Consider the following 20344-nt stretch of genomic DNA (forward strand, 5'->3'; position numbering starts at 1 on the left):
GGGAGGCAGAGGCAGGTGGATCTCTGTGAGTTCGAGGCCAGCCTGGTCTACAAGAGCTAGTTCCAGGAGAGTCAAAGGTACACAAAGAAATCCTGTCTCAAAAATAAAAATACAGAATACACCATTGACTGTCTTAACTATTTTTGTTTATAGTTCTGTAACATGAAGAATAATTATACCTAATGCATATTTCTAGAACTTTTTTCATGTTCCCAAACTACAGCCCCCACCTGTCTATCTGAACCACATTCAGCTGGTCAGAGCTGGTCACAGGGGACACTAGGGGGAAAGCCTTCTATCAGACACCCTCATTCTTACCGACGCAGGTCATCTTGGCCATGTCCAAATGATACCCATCAAAGCAGTCACAGGTATAACCTTCCTGGACCCTCACACAGCGACCATTTTCACAGCCATTGAGAATGCCACATTCTTCTGCCTGTAATTCCTCAAAACTATTTAAAATACCTGCAAAGGACAAGGCAGGGGCCAGGTTAGAAGTGTCACCGTCATTCCCTATAGAAAATCACATTATTACTGTTATTATTATTATGTATCTAGTTATATATATATATATTTGCTTTAGATGCCTTACCATTAGCTTTAGAATTTACTACCAAGTATACCTATACCCATTATTAAGTATAAAACAATTCAAAATTTTGCATGAGCCAGCCCGCTTTTTTAATTTGAATGCTTTATCCTAAAATCACATAATGTAGAAAATAAAAATGAGTTTAAGTTTTGAGGGGGGAAAAAAAAGCATGGGTTTGAGTTTTTCTTTCCAATTGGGAAATGTGGGATTTTTTAATGTGTTAACGTGAAATTTCGGTGGGGCAGATGTCAGGAAGCTTTTAGGGGTGGGATCAGTGGAATTCCTAAGCAGTGTTCGGCAGGCATTTTTAAAGTTTGAGGATGCGCAATGGGTGTTGCAGAAACAAAGCAGAGCCAGGCTGGCTGTGCCCTGGGGTCTGTTTTCTCTGGCTTCTACAAAGGCCCACAGGATGGAGGGCATGGAAGTGATTCAAAGCATCTTGATAAACAGGAAAGCACATTATACTTGTGTTTAGGAAGCCAAAAGGCTTTAATAAAGGACTAAAGAAAGACACTCTTGTTTGACTCATTTTATACATTAGACGTTTTAACAACCTAAAAACAACGTGACCAACCATGAAAGTGTTGAGCTATCCTCCTAGAGAAGGAATTTGTAACTATAAGTAACGTAATGGCCTAAGTAAGTACACTGTCATGGGTCACCTTCTGAGCACAAAGGGGCTTTAAAGAAACTACAGCAGAACCTTGAGCGTTACAGGGCCTCTGAGGTAATTCTCCAATGGGACTGCAGGGGGCAGCAAAATGTTGTTGCTATGCAGGGCCAGAAGCTCTTAATTTGCATAGGCACTCTCTAAAAAAAAAAATTAATGCATCCATGAGTGCCCCTGCCCAAAATCTAAAGAGGGAAAGAAACGGGCCGTGAAGAAATAGCAGACACATAAAGTTGATCTGAGAAGTACAGAAACAAAAAATTAAATCTTGATTGAAGTCTTCAAACCCAGTATATCACAGCAAATCATTTCAACGACAGCAAAAGGATTTCACGGTCCCCAGTAGGAAGGTTACATTTTATTGCAGGAATTAAAATGTGCCATTAACAGTGGAACTCGAGGCCTCCTACAACACACCTTCAGGACTCCAAACCAGGTGGGCAGGTCCTGACCCAAATCTGACCTGGTATCTATTTAGGTAAATGAACGCAACTCCATCCAGCACCCATGCTCATGGCCTCTGTGGCCATTTATGTGATGCCATGGTGGAGTTGAGTGGCTACAACAGAGGCCGTGTGGCCTGGGAAGTCTAAAACATTACCACAGCTAGTCTTTCAGAGAGTGGCTACCGCACTAATGAATTCCAGTTTGGGGAATGCTGCTCAAACTGAAGATAACGGAGACCACACACCATGAAGGTGATGAGAACTCTCACTTAGCTCCTCTTCCGTTCCTGGCTACTCAGTGTGGTTCTTTCTGTGGCAGAGCCAGGAGTCCTTGCTACCTACCAGTCAGAGAGCAGGGGGCACTGGGGAGATGTTTCTCACATGCAGACTGTTCAAAGGCCATTGTGGAATCAAAACCGGAGGTCAAAGCCCACATGACAACTCCCTATGTGTGACACCAACATGTATGTTGATATCTGTGAACTGAAAAGGGGCTTTTGATGCACGTTGGCACTGAAGGGGAGTTCAGGATAGTCCGCATGCAAAGTCCTAGAATGTGAACAGTACTGTGGCAAAGGTGACACACACGAGTGTGTGAGTTTCAGGGTCTCTTCCAGACTTACCTGTTATTTCTGGATTTGTGGACTTTTTTTGGATCTGGCTATTTCTCCCCTGTTCTTTTTAAGAAGAAGGTTTACTGATCTCCAGCCCTCACTGAGATGTGCATACAAGCACATAGTCCTGGGGTTGTGGCTGTATTCAGTCCCATTTCATGAAGTGGCTCAGGATCAGGTCTTGTTAGTAAGAAATCATGGCTACTAAGCACAAGAGTTAGGAAGGGGACAGTAGCTATCCTTGGGAAGGCCTGGGAAAGGACAGCAGGAACTGTCTAGAACCCTGTATTATTCTTGACCTTGGAAAGGGGCCGTATAGGTATGTGGAATGGCAGAATCATAACATTCTGCGTTCTGCAGGATGATCAAAACACAGCATCCTGTGAAGGAGTCAAGGGTGTCATCTCAGAATTGTCCCTAACTGGCATGTACTGATTCTCTCAAGACGAAGTCACTGAGAAACTGTTTACTTCTGAACATGCTACTCTGCTTGTCCTTTCCACTTCCTCCCAAACCACAGTGATTCTTCAAGGAGGGAAGGTCTTCACATACTAAGCTGGAAAGCAGACTTGGTCAGGGAGGATGGGAGCTGGGACAGCAGAAACCTGAGTAAACAAATTCTTGGAAGTAACTTTCACCTTCCACTAACTTCTAGGTGCCCCGCCACAGTGGTAAGTCTCTTGGGGGGATCGACAGAACTCACCATCCTATAGCGATATCAGATGTGCCTGTGTTGTCCTTCATTCATAAATTTACTGCTCACTGTCTAGAAGCCTCAAAGCAGTATGCTCTTGTGTTGTGAATCGTAATTAAACACATAACGTGTGTGGAAATGCAATTAAACTTTGTTTTCCCATCAGCACTTATACTATTGTATCCTTAGATACAATCCTTAGAGTCAACCAAAGAGCTCACATAAGAACAGAAGGAGAAAAGAGTGTCTGCCTCCCTAACTGTATGTAAGAGAAAAAGGAAAAAAAAAAACCTTTTGACTCTGTGGAAATAATCTCAAATGCAACTACAAAGTTCTAGGTGGTACTCCCAGTTGGTGACAACATCCTCCCACCCCCACCCGAGAAAAGACTTTAGTATGTTGCGACTCTGAAGCACCTCTAAAGCCCTAACTCCAAACTCTATGGTCCACAAGGACCCAGTGTGTGAAAATGTGGTACAGCTGCTCAAGGGAGGAGCATCCCTTGTGAGATGGGGATGGTCCCTGAATCTCTGTTATGAGGCGGTTTAGCATCTACTCATCAAGCCAGCCACCATCTTTCATTCTGAATGGCTGCATTTCCAGACCTCACTCTTCCCAGTTTGAAAGCACAGATGTCTCTCCCATGGAAACACAGTTTGTGTTTCCTTTCCTCACACAGGACTCTCTGTCCCCGTAGGCTGTGGGGTACTTCCTTTCTAGAGGGGGCATTATTTTCATTCCTGCCTTCCCCCTTGAAAGCTCTGCTCACAAATCCAGAAAAAGCTGGCACACATCACTTCTTACTTAATAAATCCCCTCACAAGTAGATTCTGAAGATCATTTCTGACCAAAAAGGTTTTATTTTTTGGACCACCCACTCTAAAATAAAGATCAACTTGGCATGGTGGACATTTGTCATTTCCTTATAGGGAAATGGAACTAGACCATGACTTAATATAAAAAGAAATGATTGAGCTATAGCAGTTATAACAATAAGATCATTTTCATTACTTTAAAGAAAATAAAGACAACTATCCCCATCCCCTGCAATACTCATATTGGAATCTGGTGATTCCTAGCTAAAGCAGCAGGCTCTGTAACTCAAGGGGATTATAAACCCAGCCTTCTGGCCCTACCCCGATATTCTGATGAGTAGGTTTATACCAAGACCCATAGATCTGCATTAGGAACAATTTCCCAGGGATCATATTTTGAAAACACTCAGTAATCTTGATCCACAGCTTAACTTAACATGACTGAATAACTGTGCTTACGGTCCTGAATGAAGTAAGGGTCTGTCTCGGGGCCATACTGTTCACTGAAGTCCACCAACGCATCCCGTCCATATGGCCGCCGTCGCCCCGTCACGGGGATGTTGCACAGCTGTGCGTAGTCATCTGAGAGGGAAAGGACATTGTTGGGTTACATTAGACACACATACACACAAAACCATCACATCTCAGAGCAGTGAGCCTGACATCACTCACACCATCCAGAAGCATCTGGAATGTGCGTGGGAGTTCCTCTGTGGGAGCCGAGCACAAGCACACACTGAATATTAGGATAGAGTGTAGATAAGGTTCTCAAACAATTGCCTGAAAGAGCTGGTAAAACCCATCCTAGAAAACATACAGAGAGACAGACAGACAGACAGAAACAGAAGGGGAGAGAAATGCGGGGGGGGGGGTGGAGACAGACAGACAGACACATAAGGGGAAAGGGGGAGAGATAGGGAAAAGAGAGAGACAGGGAGGCAAAGAGAAACAGAGAAGGAGAAGAAGGGGCAGGGAAAGAATGAATTCATATTAGAATGAATCAGCAGGCTTCTTGGAAGGGAAGCTTATCCAATCTTAATATGTATTATTATAAAAATCTAAGAAATAGAATAGTCCATGCAGTAAGTGAAGAAAAAAAACCCCTCATGTCCATAAGAAAAAGGAAAAGCAAATCACAGGTGTTCATAACACGATACAAGAGCGTCCGCGAAGTCTCAGCTTGACCAGTTGTTCCTCTGACTGTCAGACACTGTGTAATTCCAGGCCCTATGAATATGATTACAACATGACGGACATCACAGCGAGAGTGAGCAAAGCAATAAGAAACACCCGATTGCACATTGCTTGCTCCGTCACGTGCTGCTGCAAGCATTTAATCAACACCCAGTTCACCAGAGCATTTGCCACTCTGACAGGTTTTGTTCTCATCCGAATTTTACTGATACAGACACAAAAGTAGGGAGAGGTCACATCTCAGCTGGTGCCCAGCTGCCCCAGACCTAAAGTCAGTAAGCAGGGTACAGAGCTTTCTTCAAGGGCAGTCCCCTGCAGCTTTTCTAGAATACTGGGCCTTAGTCAGTTGCCATTTCCCCGGAGTCACATCCCCATTCCAAACTGGACCAGCCCCGAATGCTTGGATTCCTAACCTCCACTCCCCAGCCAAGCCCTGGAATCGTGGTTCTCCACTCCCAGGGGGCTCTGCGATTTAAATGCATGCCGTGATGTGATGTCAGGCTCTTTCCTACACTTAAGAGCGGTTGTTTGGAAAATCTGGAGAGAAGTGTTTCATGTGCCGAATGCATGAATTACAGAAAATGCATTTTCCAAATATAATAACTAGCAGTTGGTGAAAAGTCCGAGTTTCCTAGAGGTCAATTATTCTGCCAGGATGCTATCTAGGGGCAGCCAGGTACTAGGCTCTGGGACTGGACTTCCACCCTCGCCACAGTCACCCAAGGCAACACTTCCCAGAAGGCTTCTAGTTTGCTTCCTCCTGTGCACAATTAAAGAAAAACAGCGCGTCCAGCAAGAAGGCTCAGTTACCACAGGTGCTTGCCACCAAGCCTGAGGACCTAAGTTAACTTCTGGGACCCACATGGAGGAAGAGGAGCAGAGACTCCTACGAGTTGTCCTCTGACCTCCATGAACGTACGCTGTCTCTTACACACAGTCATTCTTTCCCCCCCTCGCTCCAAATGTCTAACTCTAAGGAAATAGCTGGTGTGCCCTGTAAAAGCTTGCTTCCAGCCCTGTACAGAGGGTGAAGAGTCTAAACTCACACTGCGACTAGCACCAGGGAACAGTAAAGCCTCCAAACCCACTGCGCCATGGGAGGGTGCAGGGGAGGAGTCCCACTGCCCCAACCCCTCACCTCTTGCACAAATATTCCAGAAACAACATTCAGACCCCAGATGTTCCCAACATTTTGCATGAGCCATGCTATGAGATGAAATGTTGATTTCTTTAAGGAAATAACAGAGCCAGGAATAAGACTCTTGACTCAAACAACGACAACAGCAACAACAACAAAACAAACAAACAAACAAACAGAACCCCAGCTTCAAACAGAACACAACTGTTGTCAGCTCTACTGAACGTATGAAAAGGCACCAGGGGCCTTCCCTTTGAGAGCACAATTGTTCAAATGTTTACAAGTTTTAAGAGCTGAGGTCATCCCTCCTGACTTTTCTAAAGTTTATATATAAATATATATATATATTTGCTGTACATCTAGAAGAGGAAATGTCTTTCAATATTTTATAGCCAAGCCATAGCGCGATCAAGGGTGGATAGTGAAAGTGAATCCCATAATACTCAGTTTGGAAGACACAATCCAGAGACGGTAGAGAGCGCTCCCCAGAGGCATCTGTCAGCTGTTAGGGAGCCTCACTGAGACTTGAGGTCCAAGGATGTCAAGTGACACAGAGAGGCCTGGCCGGTGCTGCTTGGCTTCACTCCTGGGCTCTCTTCCACCAAGGCAATGAGGTGACTGTCGGTTGCAAGTGTTTGCCCCTCTCAGGGTCAAAGGAGAGACATCAAGTGGAATTGAAAATGAAGGACAGTGTCCAAAACCAGCTGCCTGGAAGAGCCGCGCTTGAACAACAGCTACGCAGATGTACACAAATTAGGTTATGGGAAAAAAATAGTTTGGATTAATTTTAAGGACAGAGCAGAGAAAGTAAATTGTGGCCAGACACAGCTAAGAGTTTCCTAAAGAAGTTTCCAGACTTGACCCAAGGTGGAGAGAGATAGGGATCGGTAGTCTTGAGACCTGCCTGATCTTCTCTTCCCTTCTCCTGCCACGCATGGCCACGCGGCACTCTAGGGTCCACTGTCCTTCACAGCTCACTGTCGTTAACACGCATGCTAAGCTTCAAGACAGTTTTGATCAGACACCAAAACATTACTTCTAGGTCGCATGTTCCGTCTCGTAGCAGAAGATTTGCACCTCAGCCCAACACAGGACAGGGAACAAGGACAGGTCCATTCCTAATCCATGTATGCCATCTCTCCCGCCCTCTGATCATGCCCCTCTCTGGTTCTTGGCCAGGGTCAAAGATAAGGTGAGAATGGAAAGAACGTGGGCTTTGGAGGCAGAAACCAGAGCTGGAATGTTCATTGTGCCGCTTATTTTCCTAGTTAGCAATTTTGGGCAAGTCTCAGTTTCTATATCTGTCACACAAATTGTATGAATTCTTTACCTGCATGTATATCTGCTTGTTATATGTGGGCCTAGTCCCTGTAGAGGTCGGAAGAGGATATCAGATTCCCTGGAGCAGGAGTTACAGGTGGCTATGAGCCACTGTATGAGTGCTGGGAATTGAACCTGGGTCCTCTGGAAGAGCAGCCAGTGCTCTTAATCTTGGAGCCATCCCTCCAGCCCCTCCAGAGAGGTAAATTTTATCTTCTTATCTTCATATGTTAGTCGCATATGAAAAATGAGATAGTGTTACAGATTGGTTCATAAAGTTTGGTTTTCTAAGAATATGGAAGTTATTCTTTTTTTTTCTTTCTCTTAAGAGAAATACAGAAACCTGTATGGAAGGCCTGGAAACAGCTAGCAATTCAAAGAGACAATTGAAAGTGACACAGAAATCTGAATGTCTGAACCGAGGGTGATCTATGGGCAAAGAGGGCTGCAGTAAATTGGAAGGATGGAAGAGCAAATTCCAGGCATTTGTTGCTTCCCTTTTGAGGTTTCTGGAGAATTTAATATAGGTGGAGGAAACTGGGCAGAGAAAAAACATTCATGAACACTCTCTAACAAGGCAGAAGTTGGATAATTGCCTTGGCAAATGTGTTTACATGTGACAGATTACGAACTACAGAACTTTATATTAGAGTCGCCGATCTCACCATGCAACAAGCCTGGCTGCATGAGAGCTAGTTCAGAACATTACAATGAGGCATGGGTAAGAGGTCATCTTTGGGATCAGAGTATAGGCGAATCTCTGGCATGTTCTGGCCCATGAGCATCCCAAGCCCCGAGTGGGGGGACACTCTAGCTTGGAGGTGTGGTCATTCCTAGGTCTGAGTCACTTCCAGGGTCTAGCTTAGGGGACGTGGGTGAATTGGCTGGCTGCAGTACAGAGACCAATAGCAAAACCATGGCGGCTTCCCAGAAGAAGCCAGGAGAACCTCGGCTCCTCTCCTTGCAGCTCACTCTGGGCGCAAGCACAGCAAACTCTGTCCTTAACGTCTCTGCTTTCCAAACTTCCTCTTCTCATGCACACGAGCAACAATTAATCATCTAGTGTCAGGTGCTAAGTGCAGAACCATGGTTGGTTCCCTTAGCAGATTCTGAGGCCCTCCTTTCTGAGCCCCCCCCCCCACACAACCCCGCCGAATGTTTCCATCTGGGGATTTAGCCAAAGAGAAATGTGAAATAAATAGCAAATGGAAATATTAACACCTCAACGGCTCTCCCCTCACGCAGTCCCCACCTCCCTGAAAACAAATGCTCAGCCCTAGATCAAAGCAATGGAAGGGACACATGGGGTGGCATGGGACACCACAACTAAGTGGTCTAAACAGATCCAGGCCATTGGTCACAGTAATTTTCCTGGCACAACAGATTCACACGGCAGATGGTACTGTTTTGATTTCCACTTCAAATGAAAAAATAAATTTTTTTTAAAGTACTCCCCTGGAGCCTGTTGGTCTGGAACCCCGCTGTCAGAAGCAATGGGAAGCATATTACTGCACCCTGGCAGGAAAGCCCCATGCCTGATGACAGACACATCTGTGGGGCTGCTCTGGACAGTCACATGTCACAGCGCCACTCTGGCATCCGAGAAACCAGGAGGTAAAGTTTCCCTTGTCCGAGGCAGACTAACTCTAGCTTTTAGAAAGAAAGCAGCGGCTGGATTTGAGTTTCCACATGCTGGGACTGAACATTTTGAGCAATGAAATTTAAACTGTGTCTATGTGAGAAGAGCAAGGCCCAGGTCTTCTGGAGGAAGTTAGGGGTCACATTTCATTCCGATTTCTCTGCCAGGTGTTTTTTTTCCTTACAGGTTTAAAAAGCCATTATTAATCAATGATGATGTTTAGGAAGCGGGCATTTCCCACAGTGGCTGCTTAGCCTCAGTGCGATGGAAACTTTCCCTTAACTGCAGTGGCAAAGGCTATAACGTTTCTTCAACTGATCATTTTAGACTTTTCTGAGCTGTGCTGGTGAAGGAAGGGGACAGAAAAGACTTAGCGGGTAGGGGTAAGAACTGTCCTGCATTGTATGTCTGTCTTTTTCAGAGAATAAATGCTTGCCCAGAGATGAACAGGGAGCTAGCCTGCTTCCAGGAAGTTAAAAAGCATGAAACTGTGATAGCAAATTAGACACCCCCCCCACACACACGCACATATAAACATAGAATTTCACACACCAAAACAATCACACCCACACACAGATACAGCGGACACACCCACACACAGATACAGCGGACACACCCCCACATGGACATGCAAACACAGAATCGCACAAACCACATCCACACACAGATACAGTGGACACAACCATTCACCCCCCCCCCCAGAATAGCACACACCATAACAACCACACCCACACAGAGATAATACAGCGGACACACACACATGCACACCAAATAAAAGAACTAGAGTCCACAGCCTCAATACACTTGGATTTCCTTTCTTCATAGGTGCTGGTCTGGACCCGCTTCCTTGAATTTCAGTTCCCCCCTTCTGTAGAATAAGACTCAGGCCACTCTGTTTTAGCTATATTCAAGTGATTCACTCGTTGCTTCTTTCATTTATACAACTAGAGCCTGAGGGTAGCTTGAACTGGGTGAGAGTCACATGGGCAGGGTGGCATTTAGAAGAAAAGAAGGAAAAAGGGAAAACTTACATTTCATCCTGTGCAGCAAAAGAAGAAGAGAAAAGCTGACTCTGAGGGGCAGGTACCATAGACAGGAAACAGCCTCTAACTCGGGTGTGAAAGAGCATGCCTATCATCCCAGCCCTCTAGAGGCAAAGGCAAGAGGATCAAGAGTTCGAGACCACCCTGGGCTCTGCACCAAAGTCAAAACAAACCAACTAAACAACCAGACAAGCAAGGAGGCAATAAGTTAACACTGAAGGACACACCCCCTGTCTACTGCAGAGAGCATGTGGATAAAGAAAATGAGCAACCATGTGCCCTGGAGCTCTGGTGAACCACACACAGCATCTTCTGCGTGTAGTTTCACCGAGATCTCAGAACCACCTAAGGAAAAACTGTAATTAGGACTCCTTTGTGTCTGACCAGAACACCACAGTTTCTAGAACAGCAGGCCTAAGACCAGCAGAGGGCTTGGGGTGTGCTCTATCCGCCAAGCCATGTTCTGCTTGCAGCTGCTCTTTTCTGACACCCTAGGAAAATTGCTCCATGCACTCCCCAGACCACGAGCATCAGGTAAGCGCTTTGTTCAGCTACAAGCGTCTGTGGTGCAAACTCCATGGAGAGTCATAACCGTGAACGTCGATGAGCTCAGCTCCGCCGGGGTCAGCTCTATCATTAGCGGGATTTATGTTTATTGAATTTGCTCGATTTATTAGGTGAAAGAGATCAAATTGCTTAATGTTCAATTAAATTGTACTTGTCGAGGACAGGGAAGTAATGAAGTCCAAAGTCTTGGCAGGGTTTATATTCCATGGGACTCCTGTAAGCCATAGCACTTTGAGGAAACTCACAGCCATACACCAATCAAGCCTTCCCCTAAGGTCACCCTTCGAATGCAGCCACTCCCAGTGTTTCCCATCAGATGGCTGCTAGCTAGCCAGACTAGCTGACAGAAAAGATGGTTGGCTACAAAAGCAATACTACTACTAAATCAATAACTTTTTTTTTCAAAAACGAAGGCCCCCTTTGTGTTCTAAAACTCGGATTCAAATGTTTATGTTCTTGTAATAGCATTAAGCTAAGCCACACGGGGAAGCCTGAGAATAGGGACCGCTGACAGGAATTCCTTACAGAGAACTTAATGGAAGGCTTCTCCCACTTCTTAGTCACTAGGGCTTTGGAAAGACACCAGTCTGGTTTACTTTCAGGCAGTCTCAAGAGAGACAAGGAGTGGGGTTACCTCTGACAGGAGAGGAGAGGCAAAGCTTCACAATGTAAAGGGGGCACGGGGGAGGGGAGAGGCAAGGCTTCACAATGTAAAGGGGGCACGGGGGAGGGGTTTCAATGCATTCCTTTTATTTCTTTCTCTGTGAGGACAGGTAAGCAGTGTCTTTCATTTTCCCTTTCCTGCTCTTGGAAGGGACAATCTAAAAAGCCAACGAGAAACAAATATCATCCATAAGGAGTCCATTTGCTTTGCTTTCCTGATAAAGCAATAAAAGTTATTTAGAAAGAGAAACTAAATGTATATTTAAGGATAAGAACACCTTCTGACTAACTCACATACTGTTACTGAACACTAAGTGGTTCCATGGTTATTTGTGAAGATGTATCCCATTCAATTACAGAAAACAAGACATCATTGCTTTGCAAGAACCTGGACTTATTTTAAGATCGCTGATGCTGTTTTATAATTTCTTTGTATGTTGCTACTTTTCCTCCCTCTAAAGCGACTCTCCTCTTCCCCTAGGACTATTTACAATCAGTGACAATCCTAACAGGGTTCATACTGGCAGTGACTTCCTTTCCCATACCTGCTAGCGACTCGTAGGTTACCAAGGGAGTGGCATCTTGCAAAGATGAGCCGTGTGCAGCCAACACAATTGCTCAAACCCTCTGCTGGTTCCTAAGACTCGAGGCTCAGGGATGAACATCAAAAAGGAGCCAACGTGTCAGGAATCCTCCTTACCAAGCTCCATTTTCTTCTTAAAAGTTGCTCCTTTCATAAAAGATTGGCTATTGATGGTGAACAAAATGACTTCCCTAGGCTCGATCCTCTGCAAATTCATCTGAACATGAGGTTTAGTTTTTAAAAACTGTGGTTTGGGGAATCAAATCAATACCTCCAGCATGCTAGGCAAGAGGTCTAGCAGAGTCCCACCTCAACCCCCTGCCCCTAATCTAACTGCTCTTTAAGCTTTTACTAGGCACCTTGCCCCAGTTACAAGGGACACAATCTGTCTGTTGCAGAAAGGAGAGTAGATGAACCTTCTTCTGCTTCATCTCTCAAGCTTGCCTGCGATAGCCAGAGGTTACCATTTCAAAGCCAGTTGCCAGGGGCTCTGCTCTGACCATAGTCGTCTTACAACAGGTTTGTTAAGAAGAGGTAAAAATAAATGCAACCGTCTCTCAGTTGAAAACCCAAAGACCAGTTCGCCCGGGGCTGTGGGATTCTCCTAGTCATTTTTAGAGCAAATCTCAACCGGAAGAGAAAGAAAGAAAAAAAGGAAGAAAGAAAGAAGGAAGGAAGAAAGAAAGGAAAGAGGAAAGAAGGAAGAAAGAAAATCCATCAACTTGTATATAAAATATTCGAAAGCCAAACCTACTCAGAATAAACCTCTCAGCCCAAGTTGGCAGCGAATGGAAACTTGTAGAAACCTGGACTTATCATCTCTGATTTCAACATGGAAAGCCAAAGCAGCTGAAGCGGTTACTTTTGAGATCAACCAGATTGCTTACATCTAGAACCAAGCGCTGGACTCTGTGACGGCTTATTTCATCTCTGTGCCTTATTTCCCTACTTCGGCTTGCTAGCTTAGATTCGGATATGACGTTAGCGGGACTCCCGCCCTTGAATGCTTAGGATTAATGAGTGTAGCCAATATTTTGCTGGCACTGCAAGCAGTGTAGCCCCTGGGAAAGGAAGCATGGATTAAATGGCCGCCCCACCCATCCACCAAACCTAGCCATCCAAATATTCAAGTTTTACAAGTGCTCACATCACTGTGGCCTGTGACCTTCTGCTGATCAAACTCTCGCACAGTGATCAGTGATCTGGGACTGTGGTTGGGGACACTGGGCCAGCTACTTCAACCAGTTCTTTTTCAGCATTCGGGGGGGGGCACTCTGAACCTAGCAACAATGAGGGGCTTCTCTAGCTGGCTTCTCAGGGACCAGCTGGCCCTTGACACTCCAGGAAAACTAGGCTCAGAACACAGCTGATTGGTCCACATTTCCAGTGCTCTGGCTTCCGCCCTTGCTCTATCAGGATCTGTTCTTTTTAGACAATCCTTACTCTTAGGCAAACCATGTTTATTTCTCTACTGACATGTTCTAAATAAATGGCTACAACATGACCATAGCCCCAGTGGGCCTTCCTTCTCTACTTTTAATGCAATCCCCTGGGCACAGTTTTAAAACCCCACACTGGAGGCTGCTTCCGGCATCTCCCTCTCACCTACCATCCCTGTTCGTACCTGGTCCCATTGTCATTTGCTCCTGTTCATCTGGCCCCTTTCCAGTTGAGACCTTGTTCCCGGGGGACCATAAGCAGCTGGATAGAGTTTGTCTCAGTGGAAGCCACTGATTATAAACATCAGCACACAAGACAGCCACATGATCCTATTTACATGGAGACAACAAGAACACGTGACTGGGAGAGCACGCTTGCCTCGTGCCTTGGCTCTCGGATCTCCAAACTGCCTGAGTCAACCTTGAATTTCTCCACCCAGTGACCTCGGGTTGCCTAAAATGGCAATTCTACAGTCAATACAGTTAATAAGGCCTGTACTAAGGCTTTATTTAGAGCAAAGCGCTCTCTCCTGCCGCTGGCTACTATGGATGTCTACTGTGTTGAAAAGAATCATGTAACAGAGTGCCTCCCAGACAAGCTTTGTCATTTCAGTTTGAAATGTATTTGTTTTAGAATTAGGGCCTTAGGTTGAATGAGAGTTAAAAGAATTTGAATAAGAGGATAAATGGTATTTAAACATATTTAGAAATTGAAATTACCTCTTTGTTTCTGAGACAGGATCTCTAGACCAGGCTGCCTTGAACTATTTTTTTTTCTTCTGAGACAGGGTTTCTCTGTGTAACTATGGAGCCTGTCCTGGAACTTGCACTGTAGACCAGCCTGGCCTCGAGCTCACAGAGATCCACCTGCCATATTAAAGACTTGCACCACCACTTCCCGGCCTGCCCTGAACTGTTCATGTAGGATGAGGATGACCTTGAACTTCAGGTCCTCTTGCTTTTACAGCCTAGTTTTCAGATCACAGGAATGCACCAACATGCTGGGTTTACGTAGTGCTAGGGATTAAACACAGGGCCTTGTGCTTGGTAGACAAGCTCTCTACCACCTGAACTACACCCTCAGCTTCTGTATTTAAGCTTGCATTCTGATATTAATAAGGCTGTTCAAATGTTAAGATGATTTGATTGATTGATTGACTGATTGATTGGTTTTTCAAGAGAGGGTTTCTTGGCTGTCCTGAAACTTGCTCCAAAGACAGGCTGGCCTTGAACTCACAGAAATCTGCCTGCCTCTGCCTCCCAAGTGCTGAGATTAAAAGCATGCGCCACCACACACAAATCTTAAAATCATTAAGAGCTGTGGGCTGCCCTTTCAGGACCCGAGAGAAAGCAAGTGGACAGCATTTATGAAGGAAGAGTTAAGACACTGTCAGAACTTAGATAAAGCAGGAAATGTAATGTCTTCTTGGAGACAGAAAATAAGAAGAAAATATAAACCAATTTATTTCCTTTTCCTTTTTTTCATTTGTTTTTTCAAGACAGAGTTTGTGTAACAGCCCTGGCTGTCCTAGAACTCCCTCTGTAGACCAGACTAGCCTTGAATTCACAGAGATCCACCTGCCTCTGCCTCCCAAGTGTTGGGATTAAAGGTGTGCACCATCACCGCCCAACTATGAATGCATTTTCTAGGAAGTTGGTTTTGGATGACATCCTGTAACATAATCAAGTCTGGGTTTTTAAATTTGTAGGTTGAGTACATCCAACGTTCATTCAAAAGGCAACCTGAGACAGTCCTCTTCAGACAAAACCTCCCTCATACCACACATCTCTTTACGCTGTAGTTTTGGAGCCTGCGGAATGTGTGAAAAGCTTCTTCACCGATGTGCAGTGCTATTGAGGACACACTAGTTTCTAAACACTGGCACTCTGAACAGTTCCTACACAGCCTTGTACCTGGCACTATTTCTGATGCTCACCTCCTCTCAGAGTCACTCAGCCATGCCCAGCGAGGCAACCGGATAGAATCGGCATTAGCTCAATCTATTTTCTGGACCGGCATTTAATGATAATCACTTGACACTTGTGGTACTATCCGACCACCCATGCAGTATCACATCTAATGACTGAGTACCCCCTTGAGGCAGGTGCTGATACTGCTATCCACACAGTTCCATCCACACAGGAGGGAACAGTGCCAAATAGAGGTATGAACATAATTCACTCTTGAATGTTGTTTCACAACCATTGCTTTGTAGAGAGAAAACTATTTTGCTTTTGTGGAGGGGTGAGAGGAAGTTTTCTAAGTAAATGTGGCAATCTCTTTGGTGAGAAACAGTATAAAAGCTACAGGCCAGCCTATTCCACATGGCAAACAAAATTCATGGGCACAAAAATTTAGCCCTGAAGAACTGGACCACTTGCCTTCTTGGAATATTCCCAAATTGCCATCTACACTCTGTCTACAGGTGTGGAGACCACACAGTTTAGAAGGCTTGGGCTATCTGTCTAGTTTTGTCAATCGCCATTCTATTCAGTTTGTCGCTACTTTTCTTGAATCGTAGCACTCAGAATCTGGGATCAAAAGGACAAATGCTTTCACACTAACACAGGATTAATGACTATCAGTTTGCAGAGAGATCCCAATTTCATCTAAAGGCCAATCGGAGGAACTCCTCCAACGCAATGAGAAGAACCAATCTCCAAACCCGAGCAGCATTTGGGTCGCCTGAGTAAAGGCGGTGGCCCTCGGCTGCGCTTCCCACGTAGGATGCTCCAAGACTGTTATTAACACCCTCTGGGAACATATTTCCTGGAAAAGCCTTTACTCCATGAAGGCTGAAAGGCTTTTTAAAACCATTGTCCAGTTACAGTATTTTTTAAAGCATCGTCTGGAAGTCAAATGTCTGTCTTCTTTCACGCCTCAAGGCTCTTGTGCAACGTCTTACACTGAAGGCTTTGGGAGGGTGGGAGGTGCGTGGATGTGGAAATCTCTGGCTCAGTCATGTCTAAGGCAGATTATAAACTATTTTAGCTGGGTGAAACTATATAAAAGCATTTTCTTAGGTTAACAATTAGGAGATTTCCAACACTTTGGCATAGTTAACGTACCACATGCATATTTAGGAGAATATTTGGGATTATGCACCTCAGTTAACAATTGCATCTTACATTCCAAACACAAATTGTGAATTTGTCGCAAACCTTTCAGCCTACCATAGAGTATGTGTTTCATAAATAACAAAATGAAGGAAGAAATGTATGACTTAAATTTAAATGTAAAGTTTAAATTTAATTTAAAGGTGAAACCAGGAAAATGACACACAATTTCGATTTCATCTCAGAAAAATTATCTCTCTTCTTGTCACCCACATGAGGTATATAACTTATATGTAATAATTCTTGCTAGCATTAACAGGCATACGAATAACTTATAAAACTTAATAACCTATAAAAACTTTCTGTTTAGGAAGTGGCTACCTAAATAGGAGGCATCAGATAACACTGACCAGGATCCTCGTTGTATTCATCACATGGCTTTGTGCTATTTATCAATCATTCATTTAAAACTTACATGGGGAAACAGAGGTGACAACCGTACCTAGTCCCTGTTTTCTGAGTTTAAGTCTCAGACAGACATTTCTATTTATTTAAGATAACTATATTTATATCCATATATGCATTATAATATTTATGTAGTAAAAACCATGTGTATATTACAATATGTATAGTAAAAGCAAATTCAAGTAGTGAAAAGGTGTTAGATTTATCAGCAGTAATCAACACAGCTATACATGTTCTTCCTTTTAATTTATTATGCAAAGGACAGTTTTCCCAGGTTGTTCTATGCCTTTAGATACAATATGGCTTACAGCTGGCAAGATGGCTCAGTAGGTAAAGATGTTTTCTGGCGAGCCTGATGACCCAGGAAAGACGTGATAGAAAGGAGAAAACTGACCCCTGCTAGTTGTCCTCTGACCTCCATACACACACGGACACATTGATGTACACACACACACGCAAATACACATACACACACACACAAACACACACATGCACACACATCCACACACACGCGTACACACATACGCACACACACGCGAGCATACACACACGCATACACATGCACACACATACGCACACACACACGATCAGTGAATGTAATAAAAGTTTGAAATATGGCTTGGATGGTGTTCTCCATGAGGATCTGGAGCTTCATTTAGAAAATGCCTACATCGTCTTTCCCACTGTATAGATAGCACTTAAATAGCACAACTCATCAGTCAACTCTGGGCCTATTTGATTCCATTTCCCCTGGTTACAGAGCAGTTGTGTTTTGCTTACTATCATCACTCAAGCACTATGGACAAGTTCCCCAGACTAGACTCGGTGACTCGGGTATAGATACACATTTGTTTCTCCAGATTGTTTCATTGTTATACCGAAAGACAACACCTCTATTTGTTGATCGGTATTGAAATATAATTGAAATTTATTTCTTTTGTGCCACTAGTGTTCCCAATGGGACGTTAATAGAAACAAAAGCTGTTCTGAACAATACCTGAGCTTTGGAGAGTGCCTCAGAGGGGCTTGCATGTTGTAGTACAACAGACTACCAACAGGGGGCATTCTCCCAACACAACAGTTATCCCATTAAGCAAGCTCCTGAAATGCGAAGTTTTAAGCAAGGACTCTATCAAGACCTTATGTTCAGTTAACTTCCTACTGGCTCTCTGAACGATTTATTCACCGGGAGTAAAATTCCTTAAATAGCATAATTGCAAATATTGTGACTCCTGGGTACTATAGAATCTAGGGTCCAAACATGTCTTTCCTCGCTCACAGAAAGATTTTTATCTCCATTTGATAACAATACAATATATATGTATAATAATTCATAAGTATGCTTTTCCAAAAATTAACTTTACTTGGCCAAGAATGACTGGCTTTAAGTCATTAGCCAGTTGAATATACGTGACCCCACCTTGCTGCCAGTGTCCCTTGGGGGCTAGACCGATGGCACCTGCACGTGGTTCCTTACACTCACTGCTCGCTCTAAGCCCTGTCCCTTTGCTTGCACTTGCGCACCACACGACGACACGAAAGGCTACAGCTTTCATTCTTCACTCTTACTTTCATGCTCTTTTAAATACCGTTTATTTCAAATGCACTTTGAGTTCTCGGGGAGGGAGGACTTGGGAAAAGATAAGCCGCTTCCAACAGAATCAAAGCCTGGGTCTGCCTCCGCCCATTGAATGGGGCCTGACAATGTAAGCTCCCTTTATTTGCCTCAGAGGAATCTCCTCTTCCAGAAGGAGGCCGTGGTTGTACAGCTAAGACTGAAGACATGCTACCTTTCAACAATGTCTGAATCAGAGACCCATGAAAACCAAGCAGGAAATGTCTAATCAAAGATCCCACATTCTGATAACAACAATCTCCTTCTAGCGTGGCATGGAAATTTCCCATGTCTGCCCTCTCTCTCGTCTGAAATATGGACACTGTGGTTTATTTGGGTTTCGAATTGGTGTTCTTAACAGCCTTGCCTTTCACAGTCTCGCTCCACGTGGCGATAAACAGACCGTATTTGGGGGTCCTCCCAAATGAGTTCGCTTATGGACATTCTTAGACTAAATGGCAGAAGAGGGGGAGGAAGAGGTGGCAGCAGCCGGGCAGGGCCAGCGAGGCCTCCGGGGTGAACATGTGCCCACCACATCGTCACATCCTTCACTTCACCACAATCTGAAACGTCCTCCTGAACAAGCCTGCCGTTTGGTCCCTTTAACTAGCTGAGGGCTGACGTTACATCCAGAGTAGCCCCCAAAGTGAAAGGAATGGCACAATGGCATGGCTTTCCTCGCGTGAGTTCCTCTGAGCATAATCCTTCACCCTCCACTCACTTCGCCCACATGTGGTACCAACACACCAGACAGCTTCAGAGAACGGCACGGAATGGGCCGCTCCTACAGCCTCCACCTGCCAGGATTCCCAGACTTGCTGCTCTAGCAAGAATTAATGCCTGTGACCTATTGGACCAGAAGTGTGAAGCCTTGTTCCGAGCCAAAGCTGTACTTTACACTGCACTTTAATGCTCGAAGCTGACGACAGGCACTGCAATTTATTCTCCAAATCCCCCAGCACTGTTTCCATCAGCAACGGATCATTCCCCCAAACAGTACGGCCTTCCTGCAGAAACTGGAAGGTTCTGTGTCTGGCTGGCTGGGGCTACTCCAGTGTTTGAATTAACAAAGGACAAGGCTGTCCTTTTCAATTGTCAAGAGATGCAGAAATAGTGCCTTTAAGAGGCTCAGGGACAGAATCCCATTTTAAAACTCACACATTCTCTGGTTCCTCTGAAAAACAAGGGACTCTCATTGTGAAGGCAAGCTTGAACAGGCTCAGAAGCCTCTTGGTAACCCTGGATCTCACTAGCTATTGGGTCAACCGTGGAGGCCCAGGCCTCACGGTTTGTCAGAATGCAGAAACCCTATCATCCTAACAACCTCGGAATCAGGGCTGGAGTTCAGATGAGACTTCCAGCTCACTGGTTTGCTCTTGATGTTCATAAAGCAGCAGTGTAGAAGAGACACTTATATAATGACGACAATTATTTCTACATAGGTTGATCACCAATTCATGTTCAGGTGTTAGGAAACCATATATTTTATAAGGACCTTTGATTTTTATTACATTAGAAAATGCATTTGATTTGACTATATTATTTTAGTGTGTACATATGTATATATGGGCATGCTTATATATATATGTGTGTGTGTATGTATGTACATATGTATATATACATGCATGCATGCATGTATACCATATGTGAAGGTGCCTACAGAGGCCAGAAGAGGGTATCAGGTCTTCTAGAACAAGAGTTACACGTGCTTGTGAGCCACCTGACATGGGTGCTGAAAACCCAACTCAAAGTCCCCTGGAGGGTAGAAAGTGTTCTCTCAACCACGG

General features: G+C 44.5%; 1 protein-coding gene across 4 annotated transcripts in view; it reads right to left on the bottom strand.

The window, feature by feature from the left end:
- Positions 1-20344, bottom strand: part of Ltbp1 (latent transforming growth factor beta binding protein 1) — a 379031-nt gene that overhangs the window by 1638 nt on the left and 357049 nt on the right. For all 4 annotated transcript variants that reach the window (XM_013354050.2, XM_005367931.3, XM_005367930.3 and 1 more), the window contains 2 exons: positions 4294-4416; positions 319-468 (listed from right to left, as the gene is read on the bottom strand). In XM_013354050.2, coding sequence (XP_013209504.2) covers positions 319-468; positions 4294-4416 — 273 coding nt within the window. The remainder of the gene's footprint in view (positions 1-318; positions 469-4293; positions 4417-20344) is intronic.

The sequence above is a fragment of the Microtus ochrogaster genome, unplaced genomic scaffold (genome assembly GCF_000317375.1).
Source record: "Microtus ochrogaster isolate Prairie Vole_2 unplaced genomic scaffold, MicOch1.0 UNK26, whole genome shotgun sequence".
NCBI lineage: Eukaryota > Metazoa > Chordata > Mammalia > Rodentia > Cricetidae > Microtus > Microtus ochrogaster.